Source organism: Bactrocera oleae, chromosome 6 (genome assembly GCF_042242935.1).
Source record: "Bactrocera oleae isolate idBacOlea1 chromosome 6, idBacOlea1, whole genome shotgun sequence".
Lineage (NCBI taxonomy): Eukaryota > Metazoa > Arthropoda > Insecta > Diptera > Tephritidae > Bactrocera > Bactrocera oleae.
This window is the reverse complement of record NC_091540.1, coordinates 65063316-65089551: the sequence shown is the minus strand read 5'-3', so window position 1 is coordinate 65089551 and position 26236 is coordinate 65063316. Positions and strand designations below refer to the sequence as shown.

Sequence of the window (26236 nt, the reverse complement as noted above, 5' to 3'; positions counted from 1 at the left end):
TGAAATTTTCATACGACATACTCAGATATAATATTTTAGTCACTCTAACGTGTAAATTTTTTTGTTTTTAAAAAATGATTTTTCTTTTTGCAGCTGCCATTTTATCAAAAACTAAAATTTGGATTAAAGCTTCTATCGTTACCATCATCTGTTTTAATAATCCTTTTTTTTTTTGAATTATGGACTTAAAATAATCTTAAGCAGAAAATCTTCATGATCTTGATCCGACGGGATCAAGGGAAGACTAAATTTTTTAAGATAAATCACCGGTTATTACATTTCCTTTTTTTATTTATTAAATAAAAAGCCTCTTCAAAAAAATAAAAATCATAAAAAACGCCGTTTTTCTGACTTGCAAGTGGATATACCATCTTCATTAGAGTTATTATACTTCTTCGTAAGTACTATACTTTCTGACGATTATACATTTCCCCTTTTCACATGAAGTGCGACCTAAATGCACTACAATAACCGGTTTCATATATCTCTGCTCCTTCTTGTCTAGGTGTATAATTATTTTGGTCTGCCCTCCGTCCACATTACCCTAAAGTAATGTTTTACGCCCTATATTGGTGGTGTTTGAAGATCATAGTTTCTCCTCAAGCATCCTTTATTTTAAGCAGTCTTTGAAGCAGCTCTGCGTCTGAAATTCGTTAGCGATGACCGTACCGCTGACACCCACTTCATTGCTGGAGGGAAAAATAACTTTATTTCTATAAATGCCTATTTTTCAAGGTGTCATTGGCAATATATCCTGGGTTCTATAACAAAATCCATTATGATATGGTGTCAATAACGACATTGACCCTATAATATTTATTAACTGGATATGAAAAATAGTTTTCAGCACTCAGCCTCTTTGAAGTATTTCCGATAGCAACAGTCATGCCACATTTTTGTCTTTTTTGTTAGATTGTGTTTTAGGAACTGAACTCGATATAAGCTCTCTCGATAGATGGGGCTGCAGTAATAATATTTAGAAATCGTTTATGATCCGACTTTTTAGTACTTTTATCCAATATGACTACCCTCCCTACAAAAACAAACTATGTTTTCCTATATAAATACTATCTACTTGTGTAATTTCCTTTACTCTTCGAAAGCTTATTACGGTTCTTCATACACTGAATTTTAATATTTGTTGCTAGTAAAAATATGCATTGCTCTTCCAAGATCTATTGCTCAACTCAATGAGCTTATAAATTATACACGAAAACTGTTTATGATCAGCTTGATCTCTACCCATACTTACCTGTGTTTGTACATGCTGATATCCATTTGTTTTGCTATGTAATTGCTGCATCAGCAGGGAAGGTGATACTCGACTACATAAATTGTTGCTTGACAAGTTAATTGCTGTGCTTTCTAGCGTTGCTGTGATGTGTGCACGCACACAAAGCCAAACGCACCTGCATCCACTTGTTTATTAATATTATTATTATTATTATTTGTTGTTTTTTTAATATTGTATTGACCACATGCAAAGCGAAGCTTAATGACTTTTCTGCAAAAGCAATTTCATCACAAGTCCGAGACACCAGCTGACAATTGACTGCAATACAAATTGTTTACTGAGATTATAGCTCTCCACTGTTGTTTTGTTGTTTTTGCTTTTTCTTATATTTTTACCATTTCTTATTGACTATGAGTTCAACTTCAATTGAAAATATACTAACTCTCATAAATTACATGAAGAATTCAGCTTACTTCAGGAAGAAGCAAAAAAAAATTACCACAATTGCAATATTTTTGGTATTTGCTACGCCATTTGGATCAACAAAATCATTTGAGCTCACGTCATCGGTGCTATTAATATTGCCCTAAACGTTGTCATTATAGAGATAATCACAGACTTCAGAGACAAAGACAAAAATATCAGGTGAAATAAGTGGTGCTAAGACTTAGAGAATTTCTATATCATCTGATCAAATTTAACTGATTGACGGACTGACAAAAACAAACTATATTTTTGGTGTTTTATTACAAATCTTTCTTATCGCCTTCTAAAACTTGCCAATACTTAATCCAATTTTCTATAGACTTATTCGCTGCATAAAATATGTTTAGATTCTCTACAAACTCTAATGCCAACACGACGATTAACAGATGTGGCTTCAATGAATACTTAATGCGACTCAAATACTTGTGTTCGTGATAAGTGCGTAGCCTTCAAATTTCAAGCAAACGTTGTTCGTTGTTTAAATGGACCGGTACAGGTCAACAGACCAGCTGTTTAAAGGACAATAAATTTTTTAAGCAAGATTCGACTTAATTTTTAAACATAGATGTTATATAGGGCGCTACCCCGATTATAGCGGTATTTTAATTTGTCGATACTATTTTTGCAGTACGATTTGTCCTTTGTTTCAAAATAGTTTCCAGTCAGTCTTGGCTATTTCTTTTCTGTGGTCATTCTCTTTTCCTCTTGTCTGGCGAAAAAAAAATCTGTTGGGGACCAGATCCAACCGTGTTCTTTGGAAGCGCGAACGCAATTTGAAGCTCATAATATACAATTTTGCCATCGTTTTCATTGATTTGTCACCCAATGAATCGATTGTTTCTGTAATCCAAATATTAGTGACATGAAAATCTCGTTGGTATCTTTATAATGTCAGCTATCTCGGTAAAGTTAATTTTATTATGCTCATCCAATATAATTCGCGTATAATTTTTTTGATGCTTTTATTCGTAAAAACCACATTACGACGTTGACAAGGTTCATCGTTTTCGTTTCTCGAAATCTAGCAACTTACGCGTGGTTGCTTTGCCTTGTGCAGACCGGATAACACTCATCAAGCTTTTCTTGGAAACATTTCAATATCTGAAGACAGGTCTTCTTTTGAGTTTTTTCATGAGCTTTCTCTAATTTTGCATTATTGTTCATTTTGAGTGTGTTTATTGGCGATCTTCTTTGTGCCTTCTTTGAAAATTAAAAAACTCAATAATTGGCTTGAATCCTAAATGTAGGCAATATTCTTATACTATTTGCCTACATAATATTTCCAGATTTTTTTCAATTCAATTTATTCTGTAGTATTTGCAAATAAATAGTTTTGAATTGTACCAAATTTCGATCTGATTCCTTTCATATTTTTAAAAAGACTTTTTTGCTTATAAAAAGGAATTTTTTATTTAGAAAATATTAAATATTAAACCAGAACTAAAAAATGTTAACTTTTATTCACTAAAATTTTTTATTTGTAATATAAAATGTATATAACTTTTCAATTTGTTTTTAATTTTAAATTTTTTTAAATTTTAATTTTTTTTTTAATTTTAATATAAAAACCAAAAAGCTTTTGTTTTATATTATTTTTTTGACCAACAAAAATACAAGTAACCTCAATTTGAATGCAAAGGCTTTTATGCATTTATTTATGCGACCCACTCGTCGCATGGAAACTCTCATTTGTATGCACATACACGCACACAAAGTGGCCATTCAATGGAACAGGCGGCGGTGCGCTTGCGCATAAAAACTTTCCTTGCCAAATGTAGCCCACACAGCGTACCGCAGTGTTGTTGCGCCAAAGGCACCTGCACTTGTCACACTGGTCCTGTTGCTGCAACAACTTTGATGCTTCATAATGCTTTTATTGGTTTGTGGTGGCGTCAAACGGGTTTAGTGTCGCCTTTGGACCTCAAAGTTCGCACAACCAGTCTGCAAGCGCACCACACACCGACATACAGCGCATATATAGATGTTGCACATTCAGTTAACACTTGTTGTGTATTGTTGTTGCTATTATTATATAGTGTGTTTGTTGGTTTTCTATTATTTGATTTCTTGATTTATTTTCTACTTGTATGTATATTGTTTTGTTGTAATTTTCCGATTAAGCGGCCGGTTGCACTTGTGTGTGTGTGTGTGTGTATTTTCCACTTGCAAGATATGTTTTAACATTAACCAGCCATAACAGCATGACGGTTGACCACATGTGCTGCCTTTTTTAATGCAAAACTTATGGTAACTGCTTGCAAAGTTTGTTGTTGTTGTCTCTCTGGCAGGCGGCTTGTTGTTGCGGTCTCTGTGTGCGGTCAATAGTGTGGGCCGCCTCGTCTTTCGTCGTAATTTACTACGGTATCGAAATGGTTTTCTACTTAGACACTTAATGTCTTCAAGCTGGCTCTTTTTGTTGGTGATCTCTTGTTCGTTTTTGGTTAAAATATGCAATTATTCATAAATGCATGTTGTAGCTTTGCTAGAGCGTGTGCCATGGGCATAATATCTGTATACTTTCCCTATGTATGTTTGTGTGTGCTAAATGGACATTTAAGGCAACGGCAAAAGTAGCAGGTGTTTTGTTAGAAAAAGACAAGATAATCTTGTAGTTTCGTTAGAAAGCTCTACTATTCAATGTCACGAAAAGCTCATTAGATCAGTTTATGTTTTGGAATCGATTATAGAACTAACATAATATTTCTATCAATCTATCTAGAATACGTAGTAGCGCTATTGTTTCAACACACAGCTTTTAGAGCTCTTTTAGCACTTCAGAGGCCATCTTGAGGAGATTTCGCATTTCGACTAGATTTTTGAGCCTAGATTAGTTTCCACATTGGTTAGTCTGCTTTTATAGGAAACAGTTTCGGCCCTGAGCAAACTAATTTTGTATTCTTATTTTTTTCCTAGATTGGTGCAGCCTTTTTATGTTTGCTTGAAATTGTGTTAACTAATGGAATCACTGCTACGGAATCGTTGAAAATGTTGCAGAAGTGTTTAGGGGAGTCTGCTTTATCACGAACATAAGGCACAAAGCATCCAGTGAAGGTTTTGAAGTCATCCATCCTTGTCCATCTACCTCTATTAATTATGATCGTAAAAAAATAGCGCTTAATACTAGCTTTCTGTATACGTTCCAATCCCCCAAATTTGATTCTACCTCTAGTGAATTTGAATATAATTGTAACAACGAGCCGCCACAGCAACAATTTTATGTTAGTTCTTACAGAGAAATATGGCTAGACGTGATCCTAAGCTATTAAACCTTATACGATCTCATACTTTATGCGAATAGAATAGTAGAAACACCTGAACTGAAGAAACAGTCAGTATGTTCTCTAAAGTATCCGGTCTAACTTACCGAAATGAGCCTGCTTTTATCCGCCAAAGTTGTGTCACGGTTTTTCCGTACTCGACATGTTGCAAAACCGTTTTTGCCCAAGAAGTAGTATGACATATGTATAAAATTGCAATCTTTAAATAAAGGCAAATATAATTCTCTGAAAGTGAAGTGAAATCAATAATTACATATATACATATTTATTTGCCTGCATACATAACATATTTTTTGTCTGACACTGACATCTGCCAAGTTGTCGCGATCTTTCCTTGAACTACAGCAACTTCCTATGATTTACAACCGATTGTCAAGATCACACCGAAGCAATTGCCATGAATCGCGCTGCTGGCCGTTGCAGCAACTGTAATTATCGCATAAATTTCCACGTTGACGGCAATAACGTTGGCCAACAGTTAATTGCAAAGCGCATATATTGCACACAGACACACTCTGACATCAAAATCCAAAGCTTCAAGCGTGTAAATATTATTAGTCGACAAAAGCTCCATTATAGCAATAGAATTTGTAGAAAAATACGAGGAATGGCAAGGCAAGCGAAAATATTTGAAATTCTTACAACTTTAAGCCAAGCACTCATATGTACATATGTGTACATATGTGTGCTGGCATGTGTAACCGCAATGCAGTTTTTGCGCATGCGCGGCAAGTAAGATTCGCAGTTGGCGCAAATAAATACTCAATTGCCAGAGTTGTTTGGAAAAGGCGTTGTCTTTCTATGTTATATACATGTACATAGAAATGTGTGTGTGTATGTGTACAACCGAACTTGTTAAGCGCACGCGCCCCAGTAACACCGCCATGCCAGTGAACGCCAATTGCTAGACGCTGTTTTGCCACAGTTAAGAGGCCTCCAAACTGTAATTGACGCAATAATAACACTTGTTGTTCGCAGGTGTTTCTAACAACCGCCAGTCGCTTGTTTTGATTTAGCTTTTAACTCGCCCGCTCGCCTTCAGTTGGCTGCCTGCTGTCTTCTGCTAGGCCGCTACCAAATTTCAAGCTGTCATGTACCCCTGGAGCGTATTAGATATGTACTAAATGTTTTTTCTGTTATGATTGTTGGCCATTTGAGTATATGTATTTGCCGAAATAATTCTTAGAAATGCTTAACAGTCGAGTATCAAATTGATTTTTGTTTACTTGACGTCCTTTGTATTGATTTATAATCTGGAAGTGAAAAGTCTTGAACATAATTCTAACATCGTTTTGGAAATTTTAAATTTGTGATCTCTCGCGCCTTGAATTGAAAGTCATAGCATATAGTTTTTATGGTTTAAGATCAATATTATATTTAAAGGTAGGGTTTGTTTGACGTCTATAGATCACGGTGACCACTTTCAATCTTGCAATGACCTTGCTAGTATTACAATCCTCTTGAATGGACAGCACATAGTTATTTTCTCTATTATGAATACATCACTGCTTCTCTCGTCGATAGTTCTCATTTCCTTTTTGATCAGATAAAAATCAGGTTACGAATTGATCCATTGTTATAAATGATAAAATTGTCGTTCTTTCGTTAGAATACCATCTTCAGAAGACAATGGCTGAAAGTTTCATCCCTACCTAAAATGTTTGAATGAACTGCAAATACTACCAATGCAAAACTGATGTCTTAAAAGCTTGATGATTGTCGATACAAAATCTAAATCATTCGTACCTAAAATACGAAAGCCCTGATTTTGCGCTTTCAAAATTAGTAAAGGTAGTTTGAGGTTAGAACATTTCCTAGCTCTGTTGCAAATGCAAATGCCACTTAGGTTTTATACTTAAGGTTAGTTATTATTCCTGGTATAGATTTGAGCAAGCTGTATCGCGCAGTATCGCTTCTTACTGAAGTATAGTTTATTAAAAACATAATCATCATCTTTTTTAACGCCAAAACTCGTACTTTCGTTGTTTACATTATCAATGCAAATGAATATAGCCATTTTTGGCGGCAAGTTTCAGCGTGCCACTTTTGTAGCCCATATACGAAAGAGAATACACGTTGTTGCGACAAAAAAAGGCGGCGATGTTTTGAGCGTCACACAACTGGCTTACTTCGTTACTTGTGTACCTGAGTGATACAGTGGTTCAGTGGTGATAAAATATAAGTTAAAACTAATGTGGAAGTAGTTATATTTATATGTTTGACATATTTGCGCAGCTTATTTTTTTTTAATCCCTAAATATTTAATTTTTTATACGATTTAATTTCCAGAAATTCTAGGAAAACGATTTTGTTATATTTCGTTCCTTTAAGTTGTTACATTAAAATTTTAAATGATCTTATTACTCAAGCAGTCGGTAATTGCTGAATAAGAAATATTAATCTTACTATATATTTTTGAAAGTGTAAAATTATTTGAATAATCTGAATTGATTAACCAAATTTTTAATTGCTGAAATGATTAAGATATCGATATAATAAAACGATAAAAAACTATCGATGAAATTTTGCACACGTCCTTTTCTCCCCAACAAGCTGCTAATTTGTCAGAACTGCCGGTATCAGACCATTATAGCATATAGCTGCCATAGCTTGTAGCATGTAGCTTCGTAGTTAAGGTTTCTTCTTGTTTTATTCAAAAATATCATAAATGATAAATATTGAAATATTTTTTTATCGATTTATTTCCAAAATAGGACACTTCCGCTTTGTAACGTTAACTGTCGGCGTTTTTTGTTTTTACATACATACACATTCAACCATTTTCCTGCTTTGTCTCAGTTCCGCAGTTTGTATTTTGGAGTGTTTATGTCCATAAAAGTCGCCTCCTGACGATGCTTTTTCGTAAATTCAACGTACGACGAGCCTATATACGAGTATATTATATATACATTTGTATTAGTGTTTATAGAGCAATTCCGAAGTGATCATGACCATGATTGCACGTTTCGAAGCGCTTAAAAGTATATGTATGTGTATGTGTGTCTTTGTTGTAAAATATTGTTTAATACTAGTTTTGACCATAAATGCTTACAATTGTTGGTGTGATTATGTTTTTCCATATGTATGTAGTTGTATTTGTGTGCCCCTCGGTACATATGTATGTATATAAAATATACAATATATCGTTTGATCGCAATATTTGGAAAATTATTATTTTTTCAGTTTCTGCTTTCATCTACGGTCGTGTCAACAATTGCTGGGCTGATGAACTTGCAACTTTTCGACTTCATTGTATTTTAATTATTATTCTTTGTTGAATTTGGATTGCTCCATTGTTTGTAGCTGTAACGGACGATTTTGTACCCGAAATTGTGCATGATATGTATTTTAGGTGACAAATAAAAAAATGCATTGAAATATATTTTTAGACAAAATGGTCATACAGAGGTGATTTGGTAGACTTCTCTGTCATAGACCTTAAGGTGTTGAATTTTTCATATTTTTGCACCATGGCTCAAGCTAATAAACATTTAGTCATTATAAATTGTAGTTTCAGATATCTGGCAACAAAAATTTCTCAGAAGTCTGAATCTTTTATGATTTAAAAGTTTTTGAATTCTTCAAGATACTTAAAATCACTAGCTAAGATGAAGATTATTTCGTTGCTACTCTTATTTTGTTTTTAGAATAAAAAACTTGGTTTCATCCATTACTTAAAGCGAAACCCTGAAAATGTCTTAAATAATTACAAAAACAAACACCAAGTCGAGTCTATCTTTGCTCTACATTTATCAAATTAGCTGATTATATTTCTAATTCATTTCGATGAAGATTAATTATGTTTCTTGCGATATATGGACTCGTTGTTTAAATGTGCGCTTGCAATTGTTGTTGATATTCTAAGCTTTTAAGCCTCTTAATTTTTATTTTATACATACATGTCTATATCTTTTTTAATACATGTATATGAGAATTTGTATATAATTATAATAATTTATGTACATTTTGAGATGCCGAAAAAAAAACGAAGTGGATATTAGTTTATTGGATAAGTGTTGCGTTGCTTAGGCGCTTGTCTTTTTAATGCTTATTTGCCAATGTCGAAATTAGCTGCTGGTTGGAATTATTAATAATATTTTATTTATTGTAATCATTCCATGCCGATGTGATTTTTTTTTAACTCAGAACGATTTATAACTGATCGAGGAGCAACTTGTTTGTAGATTGATTGATCGATTTATGGAATTTAAAAAAGTAAATATATTAAAATTACTCGATTAATTTCGATATTATTCGAATATATAGTTTAAAAAGTGTGCCATTTTAGGTGCAGTTGATACTGACCTACATTTATTATATTGAGAGTAAACATTAAACATTTTGTTTTCTTTTCTTAATACCATCTGATGTTGGTGGCTCATAATTATATATTATACTATACAGCAAAATCGATTTTTTCCTGTACGAAATTTTTTTTTTGTAATTTCGTAATAAATTGAGTCAAAAAGAAAAAAGTTATTTCTCTGTTTTTCGAAGTTCGAATAAAATCAAAATATTTGAGTTCAAATTTCGAAATTGAGCTTTTTTGAAACCTCATTATCATATGTAGGTAGTATGTAAGTTACTAAAAAAGTAAAAATATGGCATTCTCTTAGTTTTTCTCTTATTTCACTTACTTACAGTGAAGCTTATATATGTGACAGGTTTTTAATATTGGATTTTCGTAAAAATAAAAGTTTTGTATTTCAAAATACTGAGCCTAAGCCAAATATTTCCATTTTGGAGGCTAACTTCTAGAAACGGAGAAATTATATTTTCCCCTACACTTAATCTCTCGAAAAAATTAGGTTTGGCCGAAATTATAGTCGATTGTTGTATAAGGTTTTTTTTTGAAATTGCAAAAACTATTTAATTGCACTCGCACCCTGACTTAGTCATTCTTTACTTAAATTTAAAAAGACAATGTGCGTTAGCTTGTAAGTACCATTTTCACCCGTTTTGAAAAATGCGGGCTCTTTAAGTGTACTATGAAAATTCCAGACTGGCCTAACTCCTTTAATGCTGAAGGTAAATATGACTGCTGATCCTTTTCGAAATGTAAGGGGGCATGTCAAATCTCAAAGACGGTTGAAGGCATTACTTCTAATATATTTAAAAAATTTTACTCAAGCTCGCTATTTCCTTCGAGACTTCTATGCAGAAAATTTTTTAATATAACAAATTATTTGAAAGTCAATTAAAAAGTTTGGATCTGCAATAAATATATTTAATTGATGCAAAAAAAAGCTATTGAGAACAGCGCTATCATTTCTATGCTCTTAAGAGATTAATTAGTAACGAGTAACAACAATTTTCGCTTATAGAATCTTTGCAGCATATTATTTGGTGGTATTTTCCTCTTCTTCCGTAGCTCTTCTGTTAAGCTATAAAACTCTGAGTGGTTGTAAATATGCTAAGCGCTTTCTTCTGCACGTGTTGTTTCGACATTGCCAACAAACAAAAAAAAAAAATCATATATTTTTATAGTTATCGCAAATATGCCATGCAAAATATGCGCTGACGTCATTTTGTTCGCAAATATTTTCCTACACATGCTCCAAAATGCATTTCCTCCCCGCTTGTTAACATAACTCAATAGCAATTTATTAAAAATATTTTTATCTAGCAAAATATTTACTTTTATTTCTTTCTCTTTTCCTTGCAGGTAAGTGACGCTAAACCATAAAAACGAAAATTATTTTCTTTAACCAGACTTTACGCTTAAAAGTGGTGCAAAATGTGGCAGCTAAATATTTAGTGTGAGTCGAAGTACAAAAATAAATATTGTCTATATGCTTAGCTAATGATCGGAATATATGTATATGTATATCGTAGATAATGCAGTTGACTGCCGTGAGCATTACAAGGGTTCGCTTCAACTATACTGTGGTGGGGTTGTGAAAGATGCACCCGAATCACACATTGAATTTGCAAAAGCAACTCACTTCTGCTTTTGCATTGTTAATTTGGAAAATATTTACACTTCTTAAATAAAGCGAGCTTATAATCCTTTTTTGTGCTGATTTGACAGTTTGTTGTGAAACAGGGTTGATTTGACGCCCGACACTTAGCGAAGCTTTTAAGTGCACTTAACTGTCTTTGTGTTTGCTAACGTGCCGATATTGTATTACTGCAAAATTTGCAAAAATTACGAATACACTCGGTAAAAAAATTTGCTAATGCTTGAAAGAAAAAATTTTAAAACTACTAGAACTATGCCACGAACAAAAAAAAAACAACAAACCATTAATTTTTCATCGCATTTTGTTTTTCATTTATTACTTCCTTACATTCCTATTCGCTTAACCTCGCTAGCTTTTTGAAATTAATTAACCGCCGAAGAATCCCTTGATTTTACCGGCGGTCAATTTAACAAGTTTAAAATCTGTGCTACTTGTTGTTGTATATTTTGACTCTGCTCAGTGGTTGTTAGTTCATCGTAGACTACGGAGGGTGATGATGGCAACGTCGTAGACGACGGCGGTGGTGGTGATGGTGCCTCAGTGGTTGTCGTTGTTGTTGATGGTGTGGTGGAACTTGTCGTTGGTTGTACTGTTGTTGGCGGAAATTGTAGTCTAGGCTGCACTTGTCCATCTAGACAGCCTTGCAAGTAGTTATAGTTACTCGCCGTATCTGTCACATAGCGGCGTTCAGCATGTTGGCAACACTGCTGATGATGCAACTCGATACGACGATAGCGTTCTTGCAATACGGTGGCATGTTCGGAGGCATTACCCGATATGCTGTATGTGGCTTTGGTGTTCTCGCTACCCTGTGAATGAAGTTTTCATTGAGTATACTTTAGTCAAGTAGTGTAATTCTTAAAAAGGATAATGTGTAAAAACTCTTCCGCAAATATACGAAAGATAACTTTTTTTTTAGTACAATCGAAGTGCAGCAGATAAAGGTGGGGCAGAGTGGTATTGTTGTACTAAATTCCTTGTCTCTTGTTACATTGACTCTATAGGTAGTCTCCTCTGCCCCACCTTTATCTGCTGCACTTCGATTGTACTAAAAAAAAGTTCCCTTAAAAAAGACCCGAAATTTTCAAATCTTTAGTAGTCATAAAGGAATTCGTATGTATCTGGCAGTATCTTTTTTCAAAATCTAGATCTAGTATATGACCATATGAGTCACAGTATCGAGATGAATGAAAGAAACACCCGAAAGCATTACTGCTAACGGAAAAAATACCCGAAATACAGCATTACTGTCCTCAACCACTTGTAAAATTAAAATGCGTTTTTGTCGCCTTTGGAAAAAACCAAATAATCAGATATTTATGCCAATCTGCTGCCCATTTGAGCTTTGAAATTCATAGAAAATCTAGCGCTAATCCTATCTAGATTACAAAGTCTATCGATATCTAAAACTTTCAGATAGTTTCATTTACCTCATACGACATTAATACTACCGATTAAACTTCTCTAATTGCACAGCACATCTCGAAATATACTCACAATTTTCGTGTGACAGTTGAAGAGTTCCAAAGTATTGTTCTGCTCATTGCAAATGCGTAGACTACTGCATACCGCCTCTGCTGCATCCACAACTTCATGACGTTCCTTCACCGAATCACCATCAATTTGTTTGCGTTCCTCGCTCGCTTCGAGCAGGCACTGTTTGTAGTCCTGTCCGTAAGCTTCGCTGATCGAATTTGAATGCCCGATGTAATCGGTGAAACACGCTACCGACACTTGCGGGTTCAGCGCCGTAAGTCGCGAGGTGAATAGCAGACGTGCCAAACCCTGTTGGGATGGTAATCCTGCGCTGTGCGGTAGTTGTGACATGGCCGGTTGCAGAGCGGCTGTCAAAAGTATTGCTATTGTCAACTTCAGCATATTGCCTCTCTTTGCGTAGACGACTTTTGCGTAATTTCACTATATGATCGGCGCTAGTTGCCTTTAATGCGATCACGTAGTACTCCAAGTCTGCGGCTTGTAATAAACTTTTCGTTTAATTATTATTCTTTTCTCACTGTGCGGCGAGTTGTTTCTCGTCGTTGGAATTTCACAAAACTATGCTGGACGTTAAGTAGGAAATTGGTTTTTTATATTGTTTGGTGGCTGCGAATTTTCGAAGCCCAACACTTACTCACCTTATCAGGCCTTATCTGTTACAAAGAGTTCGTCAGTAAACAGTATACAACGAACTTTAATACCTTCAAAGAGAAGACAATTTTCTTTCAGGTTTGATTGTTTTAGCTCGCAACTCTCGTTATTCAACAGAAGGCTACGATGATGGTTTGAAAAGTATTTGATAGAAGGCAAACACTTTCTTCAATTAAGTTCTCGTTTGATTTGTGCTAAGAAATGTATGGTTTGTCGAAGTTCTGGTGATTGAACAGCGCCCAAACAAAATGTTTCAGGAGACAGGAATACCCTCTTGGGTTGAGGACAATGGAAATCTAAATATTTTTTATGTTGTTGTAGGGCAGAAAACATTTTCCAAATATTTTTGAGCAATGCTGTCGAGTTAATGCTTAGCCGGATAGAAAATCGAGTCCATTCCTTTTTCGTATACCCAACCGTCGTGGGAACGGCTAGGTTCTTAATATTTCCATGCTGTCGAATTATTCGTTGTTCTACTGTCTTTTCAGATTTAATTAGAGAATCAAATCCGATGAAATATAGTAGAATCGTGTAGGAATAGGTTCTATGATAGTTGAACTAACTTGACAAAATCGGGCTAGATATATACTGACTACTTCTATAACTTAGAATAGAGTAATCTTCCTTTTTTCTAGAACCTGTAGTCTTTAAAATGTTTGTCACGGAATACTTATCTTCCATCAATATAAGTACATTCAGGGTTCTAGGAGCTACCTTGGGCAGCTGTACAAAATTCAACTGGTCGAGAACACCGGTATTCGACTTTCTATTTTGTTTATTTTCTAAGCCACCCTCGTATTTCGTATGCACATAAGAGCTTGTTGTCTAAACACTTATCTCCTTACGCCTTTGGTGATTTTTTTACAACTTCCCATTGGTTTTGTTGTTAGTTATTTGTTTGCAGTTACTCTGCAGATTTTTAGAATCGCGACATTAGAATAATAACACTAGACGATGTCATGATAAACGTGCATAACTCTTTCTATATTGCTTACGTACATCACGGAGATAAATAAAGAGTAATGAAATCATCCACAATTAGTTAAAGCTGTATTACTGAATAGAAAATTAACTGGCTTTTGAGAAACATTTTTTGATCAAATAAGTGCGCAATAAATTAGAGCAATTATGTATTTAAGTACATAAAACATGATTCATTAAGAGCTATACTCGTGAGCTGCCTTCGATCAGACAAAGCTTGAAGACTAGCGAATCGAACAAACAACTGGCATAATCAAATAGAGATATAACAGCAAGCCATTATACAACTTTAGTGGGATATTCACATACTCTCTTCTATTGTATTCACGTGCATAACGTTGTTGTTGCTTCTAGAAGTAAACTTTTCAGAAGAGAGTATTTAGTGTAACGAACACAATTTAACATACGATGTAAGCGATACTGAAAACGTAAGTTTAATGCGCAAATATTAGCATATTTATTTAAGTTACTGCTACAAAATGCCTAATTGTCGTCGGCGGATTTTTTTTTTTACCCGCGTCTTTGTAAATATATTCATATAACATTTCGTTCACGAGATTCAGCGCTCAGCAATGTTTACAAGACTGAAGTAAAGAAAGTAAAACTAACTTTACTTCTAGTCAATCTGTATAAAACTTTATTAAAAAATTAAAGGCAATCCGAAGCGATAAGAATAGTTTTTCTGCGGAACAATTATTAACAAATAATTTTATCATAAAATATACAACAAAATACGCAAGCGTTTTAATAACAATACAAGCAGTAACTCTTTATTAAACTTTGTTAAAGTGTATGTGTTGTTGTTAAACAAACAATAGTGTAAAATTTTTGTATACATTTTAAATAAATCTACGGTTTATAGAGAAACATATATCTTAGGTAAACAAAGTGTGGCTATTTTAATCGATGAATCACAGAGTAATAAATTTTAAAAATAATTGCAAACAGAAGCTAAATTTTTTGCTATTAATACCCTGAACAGGTTATAATAAAGTATAAAGTATATATATATATATATACAAATGATCCGCGAAGGGAGCTGAGCCGATTTAACCATGTCTATATATACGCGCACTAGTCCTTCTGCTTTTAAGATATCAAACATTTTTTTCTCGTGCATTTTCGAAATCACCAATATCGAACCACTACATTGTTTAGCTGGGTGGTTTAGTCCTGGCAAAAATTTACTTGACAATATACCTAATCGATATATATATATTTTTAAATATATCTTTATTTATTGAATCTGTTTGTTCAAAGCTTAACAATAAATCATGAAATCTTAAGTCTATTTAAAACTAGACAAGTTCAAGGTCCTAGTGAATCCTGTTGGTGACACGTTACTCTATAGAAGGCTGGTATATCTATCCTTTTTAAGCGAGTTTGAGTACAGGACTGTAGCAAAACATTAGCTAACGGATTTGGATGATTGCGGAGTTTAACTTTATCGTTCTTTCTGCTGTCCTCCACTTCTTTATTTTACCATAAGAATACAAATATCTTCGTGAATATTTTCATTACGAATCTACCATGGTGAATCCGAAATCCTCTGTAATATATCAATGTTAGTTGCACAGGTCGTACCCCATAGTTGAATACCATACATCCAAATCGGCTTTAATGCTGCGTTGTATAACAATATAACATATAACATATGTAAATCAATACCACAATCTCCGAACATACTTGTATTGTTTAGATCGGACCACTATAGCATATAGCTGCCATACAAACTGTTCGATCAAAACCAAGTTTTTGCATCGAAAACTATTTTATTTGACAATATATCTACACGAAATTTAGCATAAATTATTGCGCAAAGCCACGCTACAATCTCCGACTATATTGTTAAAATCGGATCACTATAACATGTATCTGCCATACAAACTTACCGATCAAAATCAATATTAAGATCTTCATAAAATATCTGTCTAAGAAAAAACTGCAAAATTTAATGAAGCGAATGCTTCAATCACTACATAAGTAGTCCTTGTGTTTTGGACCACTGCACGGAGTTATATTTTTCTTCAAAATATGACCTCAAAATTTTTCTCCGAAATTCTCACGAATTCTCCTTGGGTTTCGTAATAAATAAATTGAAATTTATTAATTTTAACATACACCAATTTCCCAATAGGTTCAGGTTATTAGTAAAATTATTAACTTTGCTTTTCTGTGGTAATTTATTATACATATATTTGGAATTCTTAGTAAATTTTGAAATTTTTTTTTATTATGAATGACATTGTGATAATAATCATAGGAGGGTTGAATTTTAACTGTGAACCTTAGTTTGGACTGTATAAATCAATTTGTGGCACATTAGTGCTAATTACTATTTAATCTAATTTTATACACCCTCTAGAAACGTGAAAATATCTGATTACATTACAAACAAAGAATTTGTCAAAGAAAGAGTAAACAATGACAACCACTTCATTCAGCAGAAATCACCACTAAAATCTGTACAACATATTTCCAATAAAAAAATTAAGTAAATTAACGACATAGTCGCCGGTGCCAGTTGACGCCTGGCAAGCCCCTTTGTTGTCATATTTCTACATATAAACTTCTGTGTTGCCACAAATGGCACCTTAAATGCTGAAAATTACTCATGTAGTACATATGTATGTATATGTAATGCATATATACTATAACTCCCTGTTGAAATCCTTAAATGAAATGTTAACACAGTTTGTGGCATGCATCCATTTGTTGCCGCATACTCCACAAACAAGAAATTTGTTTATGTAATGTACAAGGAAGTGTGAGTGCTTTGATATCAACACAAAGAGGCAGCAGTGAAAGCCATTGAAGGCATAAAGAAACCAATGCCCTCTGCAGAAAGGATGTGCTACATAAAGTTCTAAAGCGCCAACAGGGAAATGAATAAAGGATACACGCAGACAGCAGACAATGTTACGAATATCAAAAGTCAAAAGTATCATCTATTAAAGCAGCATAAAGTTGGGGGTGACTGGCGGTCGAACGTTGCCTTGGTTAGATTCGGAAAAAAACACGGCCAATGCAACTGTTGGGGTTGCTATGGTCTTACCACTTACTCACTTTGGCGGGTAGTGGCGTCTATGCAGCCGGAAAACCAAATGTATATTTCCTTTGTATACTTTCCGGTACACAAACATTATACGGTAAAACCGTGGAAGCGTAAAACTTTTACAACCGGCGGCTAGCCGGCATTTTCCCTGTTCCGAAGGTCGATAATATAAACAAACAAACGAAAATAAATGAAGTATGAGCGTAAATGAATGAAAGTGATGAGGAAACTCACTGGCAAACAATGCAGTCGGTTAGTGAAGGGGGAGCACTGAGAGGGCTCGCTGAACTCCAACGACCGAATGACTGATGTATGAGTAGACGCAGACTTTGGTATAGACCGAATTTGAGGGTGGCTGACAACTGAAGTACAAACTTGCACGCTTCGTAAAACAGAAAGAGTGAGATATTCAAAGTGAGTAGGTAAAATTAAGTGAATAATAATTGAGCTTAAAGACATTGTGATAATGTTTTTGTGAAAATTATAAAAGAAAATCGATCTCTGATAATTTTTACAGTAATTTTGAAAAACGTTGCCTACAATTAGGCGATTTGTTAAATGACAGTACTTCTGCAATTATTCATTTATCGAAGTCGCTTTCCTTCTAGTCCGATAAAATATTGGCTAAGTAATCTGGAAATCAGTATTCGAAAACGTTTTAACTGTTATTGAAGTTAGACTATAGGAGTTGAATTATTTAAAATATTTACTGAATATGATAACACTTCATTTGATTCAAAATTGTTTTATACTGGAAAAAATTTAAATTAAATTTAGAATTCAACTGAATTTTATTATTATTATTTTTTTTATTTGCGAGAAACCTCATATTTCAAGCTTTAATACTCACGGATATAATTGATTACATATATGACTTCGATATTCTGATTTTTTTTGTTTAGTTGCCGTTATCCATCAATGCCCTTTTTGTCATACATCACGGCGTAATCAATATATGAAAATTAAAATATTGTACTTAAATAACGGGTTACGTAGGTGATACCCGATATTATTGCTACTGTTTTTAAACTGTGTGGCTTACTGAGCCGAACTTGCTGATTGCCTGATTGGCTGCTTGACGTGCTGTATGATTGGCGAATATTTGTTATAGTGCTGGTTGTACGATTTGACATTTGACGAGTGAAGCCACACATTTTTCATATCAATTACAATTTGCTGAATTTAATACGATTCAAATTAATTAAGCTTGATTTTATAACTATAAACAAACAATCAATACAATTGTGACAATTGAATGACAAGTAAGGTGGCAAAATAATGACTTTGTATGACAATATAAATAACAATATACCTTCAGATTTGCATATATTTTCATCACTTTGAATGACAGCTGAACAAAAAACGTTTTTTTCTGTGCGTAAAAGGTTAAAGCTGTGACATATTTGACGAAATCGTCTTTTAATGCTAGAACACAGTGTTGTAAACTGAAAATTAAAACCAGAAAAAAGCACCGGCTGAACCGACGCTATAATACCCTGCACATGTGCAATTCTTATAGCATAATGGGTATTAAAAGATTTTCATCTTGATATTGAATTTTGATCGCTCAGTTTGTATGGGGGCTATATGCTATAGTGGTCCGCTCTAAACAATTTTTTCGGAGATTGTAGCGTTAGGTTGGACAATAATATATGCCAATTTTTGTGAAGATATCTTCTGAGATAAAAAAGTTTTTCATACAAGGACTTGATTTTGATCGATCAGTTTATATGACAGCTATATGCTATAATGGTCTCATATCGGTGATTCCGACAAATGAGTAGTATCTTGAAGAGAAAAGAACACGTGCAAAATTTATTTATGGTATACTATATATACTAAACAGGGACTCCAAATTTTTTTTCAAGGTGTTACAAACTTCATGGAAAACTTAATACACCCTCTTCAGGGTATAAAAATTAATTTAATTTTCAACTCATTTAATACCTATATGATTTTTTTCACAAAAACTATATTACAATAACTTACTGATTTATGTATAGTTTATGCCGAATAGAGTTCCTGCGGTCGTTAAAAACCTGACCCCTCTGATTCGTCTAACCGCGATACGAACGATATTGAAAAAGTGAAGAGAATTTTACTCGAAAAAATGTTGATATTGTATTAGTATTTAATCGAGCAGAGGGTCCCTCAAATTTCAGATGATATTTTGCTTTTCAATCAGTTCGCTCTCATTATCGTTTAAAACGATTTGGTGTTTGCCGACGGAAAACCAACAAAAATTAGCTCTTAGACACATTATTCCATGTTCGGTGACTTTTTTCCGTTTTAGAAACTTAATTGTCAAATATAAGTTCCGAAAAGGCACCAAAAAGAAATTCGTCGAAGATATGAAGGTCTGAAACCTGCCCAGGCTTATAACGATTGATGGAAACTTGGAGTAATCGAGAGCTTAACTTTTCTCCTTCCATTTTTCTAAATACGACCTCGCTACTTTAATATTACGCAATTATTCTCCACACATAAAAAATTACTACAAAGCAAAGAGTATGTAATTTACAAATATTTCTTACAATTTCATAAACGTCAGCAGACAACAGTGTGACTCAACAAATTCTACGTCGTCTTACGGTCATAGGCCTTCGAGCGATTCACAGCGAGCACCCACTTTAGTGACAAATGTGACATGCCACCTCTAGCCTGTTAAGCTCGAACACCATGCGTTTGTTAGGCAAGACAAGAACGTGTGTGACACAACATAAATCAGAATTGGATTGAGGGGAGAGACAGACAGACAGACCACAAAGCCAAGACTGTTTTATGAGTACTATTTTGTGGTTTTTTTCTTGTTGTTACTGCACTTGTTTCTTTCACTTCTTAAGCGCAATTTCTATATTCTTACGAGTGTTCTTGATGATCTTATTTTTCATTTGCCACTGTGGTAACCTGTCTACAGTGGTTTCTGCCAAACTTGCCTTGACTTAGGTTAATTGACCGCAAGTCTTCTTAGTAGCGACACACAGGTTTAAAGTGTTTGTATATATTATATATCGCGAGTAAGTACAATACATAGTGTTAATGAAATGTTGAACGTTTATGATGTGGGTATGTATGTAGGGTTGCCTCAGCGCTCGACTTCACGAAGTAGTACTTAAGACATCAGCTGGCCCTGTGTAGTTTAGTACTCACATGGATGTATATATGTAATACATATATAAATATATCTCTATTTTTATATATAATTACTCTTAGTAATTGTGACAATAGATCTCCGCTGGAGTACATTCAACTGTCACCGCCGCAGACCTGCTCAGCTGATTTCTTATTTGTGAGAGCGACGCTGAAGACAGTTGCACACGCTTCGAGGAGAATTACGAAAAAAAAACTGAAAAAATAACTAAGTTACATTTAATTTCATTGTCAGCGGGTTATAATTACTCTATTACTGTTATATTGTAAGATAATGCAATGCTTTTCTTGCGTTAATCAAACTTGTTCGCTCTAATTTTTTTTTATAATAGACAGGTTTTCATATTAGTGCGGGCAAAAATACCTATATATGTGTCTATATATTTCATATATATGTAAATATGTATGAATATGTTACCGTGTATAGAAAACTTATATTTAAAAAATTTTTAATTAATAAAACACACACCTACAATTTGTTTAACAAATTAACATTTTCATATATTTTTCTATGTACATATATACACTAATATAGGCATGTCTACAGGTTGTTAAAAAAATGCAAGATCGAAATTCTGCTAATGATTTTTTCAACCTTGAGCTGCGCCGTTAGCAATAATCAATTTTCTATTTCCATAAAAAAGAAATAATTAAACAAAAATGCTGTAATTAAGCAAAAGTGGTAAATTGCTTAATGATGCCTTTCTAATTACTATTCGATATTTCTATGGCAAATTAGTTAATTTTGTATATTAATTTTTTTTTTTTATATATTTTTCAAATTACTTTTAAAAATCATTACATCATTTGTACAAATAATTCGAAATCTAATCTTTGTTAATAAGTATATTTTGATTTTTTTACTTGTTGCTGTTCTTGTTGTTGTAGCGTGACAAAACATTTCTCGAATATATAATATTTATATAATACTGGCGACTTGACAGACCTTCGCCAAATAAAAGCTCCGGTATTTTTCGGTTACGTAAAACCTACTGCAGTGGAAACGGATTTGATTGAATACTTTTATTGAAGGAGTTATTTTCCAATAGGGTATATATGGCATATAGTTTATTTAGTTTATAGAGTTTATTTTGAATTAAGCGACACATCTATTTTAAATTTAAAAAAAATCGATTAATTTCAAATTTCGATATGCTATACATTTTTCAAATTTGCTGCAGTGATTGCTCGGATATAAATGAACCGATCACTATCAAATTTTTTTTGGATTTAAATTTTAAAACAATTTATACGGTAAGGGTTTGTTTTAATTCTCAAAAATAGCCCTATCAAAGCTGTCGCACTAAGTGTGCCCTTTCAACTTCTTCACTTTCACTCGGACCCTAACAACGAAATATTTTATTTTGTCACCACAATTTATTCTGATTTAATCTAGAAAGTAGACTCATACAGTTTGAAAATCTTGTGTCATTCATAAACCTATGGTAGTTCTAGATCCAAAACCTGTAATAACATAAGTGTTTCAATATAATCTAAAATCGCAAGGATTTCCCATTAAATACGCATCAAACTGTAAAAATCTGTTAATCAGCGTTTGGAAACTTTTTTTTAGAAAAAATCTCTTTCGTATATTCAATAAATTGAATACATGTTCTCGAGATCATTTGTATTTCATTTAACTACCACTAAGAAATCCTACAGAGGAGGACAAAGTTTCGATATTATTGTCTTAATTTTAAAAAGTAACGCCTTTTGTCTGATATCTGTATTTAAACCCAAAAGCAGTTACCTTCTCTTCCATGATAGAATAATTAGTCATAAGTACAGTGGTGAAAAAATTATCATATTGTTATTTATTGCGAAACTTTGCTAAAGTGACGTCACTATAACAGCCGATATTTCAAATTATTGTTGCCGCTGTTTCGAAAGTCATGCGATGACCTAGTACATATGTCTAAGCGTGAAAATTCAAATAATATTTGCTGACCAAGCAACCAGTTAGGTTGGTGTTATGAAGATTTACTTGATTACATTTGCCATGTTTTTTCATAAAAACTATGCAATATAAGCAACCGGAAACTACCACATCTGCCGAATCAAGTTTCCGTTCCCGCTCTTGTGGTGTATTCATAATGTTTGGTTTTTTTTTGCTTTTCACGTTAAAAAACAAGCGAGCAAAACCGTTAAATAAGCCACACCTTGAACTTGAATTTGCCGACATGCTACAAAACAAAGCCTAGCTTAGCTTCACAAATCTGTCTTACACTATGAGCTGGGTTAACACAGTGACTTTTTATTTATCTTCTTATATTCAAGTACATAAATATATTTACTTAGCGCGTATTTAGTAAATACGTGCAAATTTCAAGGTCCGCAAATAACAGAGATTTGTACCTCAAATCTTAAATAAAATGCATACTTACTCAAGAGAGAAAATGAATTGCTTCTGTGGAATTATTTATAAATTTATATTAAAAAATTTCTTTATTACTTGTGGTAATAAGAGAGAAGTTCCTGAAAACCTTTCGATGATCATTATAATGATTGAAGGAAGATCTTACTTGAACATCTATCTCTGTAAAATGTGCCACTTGTTTTCAAAAAAGGTTTTCTACCTGCAGGAAACGTGTTATAAAGTCTTCACCACAACAATCCACAATGCTGTGATTTACTCATCTTAGTCGGAATCCAGTCCTTGCTCGTAAAAATTTGTATTTAGCAGAATATCATCCCGAAGTGTGGCATGGTTTATTGTTCAAAGCAACGGTATAATCGCCGTAGAAATTGTTCAGAATGGACCACTATAGCTGTTATATAAACTGACCGATCAAAATCAAGTTCGTGTATGAAATCTTTTGTATTTATGAAGGGTATAATGCTTTGGTGCATCAAAAGTTAATTTTTTTTCTTGTTTATTACATCTTCCCACTCTTTGATTGTTATAATGATATTTCGTTCGAAACAGCTACCAGTTTTCTAAATTAAGATAAACATTTTTCTATCTAGATATGCCACCCCCAAAAAATAATCGAGTCTTTTGAGTGCCAATTATGAATCCCAATAGCGAACTCTTGATATTTAGTGCACTCTCATAACTAACTGCCTACAAAAGTCAACATTGAAATAGGCCTTGGCAGTTGATCTTTGTACCACATATACGGCCAAGCTCATTTCGTTGCGCGCGTTCATCTTCACCAGCCAATAACAAATCAAATGGCAATCAAGTCAGGCTTTGTAAAAGAAGCGCAAGCTCAACAAATGAAAAGTAAATAATAGAAACATAAAACATACTGCAAAGCAAAGGTGAGTTCGCGAATGGCAAAAGCCGCAGGCAACGCAACGCAACGCCGAGTGGATCAGTCGTGATCGTGGGAATTCGCCAAGCGGCGTCTTCAATTTTCAATGCACAGCTGAGACTCTTTAATTGCCACAATGAATGAATAGCAATATATTATATTTGTATGTATTTGTGTCTGTGAGCGAATGAGGTGTGTGCATTGCTTCGTAATGTGTGTGGCAGCCACAATGCGTTGACACTGGCTGACATTGAAAAGATAAACGCGCAGACGCGTGACTGATGCGCTGTCTTCGGCACAAATCTTGCTCACTTACGTTTTCAACAGCAATTGCAGCAATATGCGTACCAATTACAAAAGCAATGGTGATGATGATGATGCACAAAGCCACAAAACGCTCGCTGACTCGCTCGCTTATCTTCAGCTATGTTAGCAACAGCTTGACAACAATGAACTTACGTCAAAAGTAATTGCTGCAGAGCTGAGGCTGCTTTGACTTGAGTTTTTGCTCTCAAGTAATTGTATTTTTGTTTATTTTTAGCTCAGTTGGATGATTAGTAACAGCGTTTTCATTTATTGCTTTTATACAATTATTATATTTAGTTTTTCCAACGTTTTTCAAATTGTTTCTAAATGGTTTGAGATGATAATCTCGGAATTAATTAAGACCATAACCTTACGTTATGATATCTGTATCATTCTAAAAATAAGGTGTTGAGGTACTGTAATATTCAGCTAAAGAGAAATCTGACTTTTAACTGTATAAAAGGGGGTCTTATCAACTCTACAAAAATTAAGTCTACGGTTATCAAAGCCAATTTTTCGATTTCTTACTGTGTGATTCACCTTAGTCGTAGTTTTACCTGTGCTACCTAAGGGTCCCCAACCAGGCGTTCCTCGGCACGGGTCGCATGATAGTTGATCCACTCCTTTTTTGTATCCCTAACATGGTAAGGTTTCATATTTGAATGCTGTGCAATTGAGCAGTCACGAACACTCAACTATGAAGTTAAACTTGAGCTAGATACCTCCCAACTGCAACATGGGCGAATTGTTTCCAGTCAGTTCCTACTACAATCACGACAAGTAAGGTATCTATTAGCAGCCTGCACCCTTTGAATAAGTATTCTACTAATCTGGTTCATATTTCCTTCAAAGAGATCGCAATATATATAGGGACTAACTGTTTCATTTTGATTGGTTCCGGTATTGTCTTGAGCCCAAAAAGAGCAGTCTTATAACGAAAAGTCTTAATATTGTATGTGATGTAAAAATCTTTTGGTTCATCAACTTAACTCCTAATGAAAATATAAGTCCTTTTGACCGAACAAAAATCCCGTAGTCACATTCCAGTCACAAAATTGTGAAATTTTGTTGATTAGTTACTTCCAATTTTCTGATATAAGATGATCATATATTTTTTACTCGACACTTTCACTATATCCATAGCATCTATGATCTATGATATGTCTGCCGTGTTTAATTTTTGCATTATCGATTGTTTTAAAAACTATTTTGAATTTTGTGTGCTGTTTTTTATGACCATTACTTGTTTTGTTTTCGCTAAACATTTCTTCTTCACCAATTTATTTTGGCTCACGTCATTTAACATCTCTCAAGATTTATATTTTATTTTCCCGCTCTTTTTCCTTTTTTTGCTGGCATGTTTTCAATAATTTTTTTATTTTTCGCTTTTTAGTTTCTTTTATGCGTTATTTTTTCCAGTTCGAACAGATTTTATTGCTGATATATTGTGCTGCATCACGTCAAGCACTTGAACTGCAAAACCGCAACTGATATTAAGCGCGTTTTCTCGTTTATTATGTTTACTCATGCATAGTTTATGGAGCGTTGTTGTTGTAGTCATTTGACTTTTTCGGTTTGGTATCTGCTTTTTACGCTGTGCTGTGAACTCGTCACGCTCACGCATGCCGACCAACTCCTGGGCCACTTTTAGCTTTTCGGTTTATTGGTCAAATGCCATTTCTAAAATTTATTGTTTTTGAAGTGAGGCACTTTGAACTAGAGGTTTGCTAAAGAGCTTTACATAGAAAAATTCATTATTCGCATTTAACGTTTGGTGTTGCAAATTTTTATTGTTTATTTATTATATTTAATGTTTGTTTATTTTTTGCTGTTTGTTTTGTTTTATCATGTTTTTTTTTTAATTTTTTACACTTTACGTTTTTGTTTCGCTTAATTGATTTACACATTTAAACATGTGTCGGGGTATTCCATGCTGCAACGTGATTTATGTCTTCGTTGCGCTTTTAATTATTTGCAAATTTCACGGAATCTGTTGTGATTTATAACTTAGCTCTTAAATTTTATTACATTACGTGAATTTTTAGTGATCTTAACCCAATTTTGAATAAGCTTTTTTGAATGCAAATATTTCAAGAATGTCTAAATATTATTTTGTATTTGTTTTTTGAGACTATGCTCATACCCTGAGCAGTAAGTTTGTCATCACGTTCGAGACCCTATAAAGTACATATATACATGTGTATATACTGATCAGCGTGGCAAGCTGAGTCGATTTAGTCATGTCCGTCTGTTTGTATATATGCGTATTAAATACGCAGTTTTGAGATCAATCTGAAATTTTGCACATGCTCTTCTCTCCAAGAAGCTGTTGTTGGATTATTGTTGAAAGCTACACTTCAATCTTCGAACAAATTCTT

General features: G+C 33.8%; 2 protein-coding genes across 19 annotated transcripts in view; one reads left to right on the top strand and one right to left on the bottom strand.

The window, feature by feature from the left end:
* Positions 1–26236, top strand: part of Svil (Supervillin) — a 368637-nt gene that overhangs the window by 281980 nt on the left and 60421 nt on the right. The gene's annotated exons all lie outside the window — the stretch shown is intronic.
* On the bottom strand, positions 11245–13028 carry LOC106627370 (uncharacterized). Its single transcript, XM_014247460.3, has 2 exons — positions 12459–13028; positions 11245–11770 (listed from the first exon to the last, which is right to left on the bottom strand). The coding sequence occupies exons 1-2, from the start codon at positions 12837–12839 to the stop codon at positions 11363–11365; spliced, it is 789 nt and encodes a 262-aa protein (XP_014102935.2). The 5' UTR covers positions 12840–13028; the 3' UTR covers positions 11245–11362.

Coding starts and splice junctions, on each gene's coding strand:
- LOC106627370 (XM_014247460.3), bottom strand. CDS start 12,839: ATGCTGAAGTTGACAATAGCAATACTTTTGACAGCCGCTCTGCAACCG. Junction 11,771..12,458: donor TCAACTGTCACACGAAAATT/GTGAGTATATTT, acceptor CTTCATTCACAG/GGTAGCGAGAACACCAAAGC.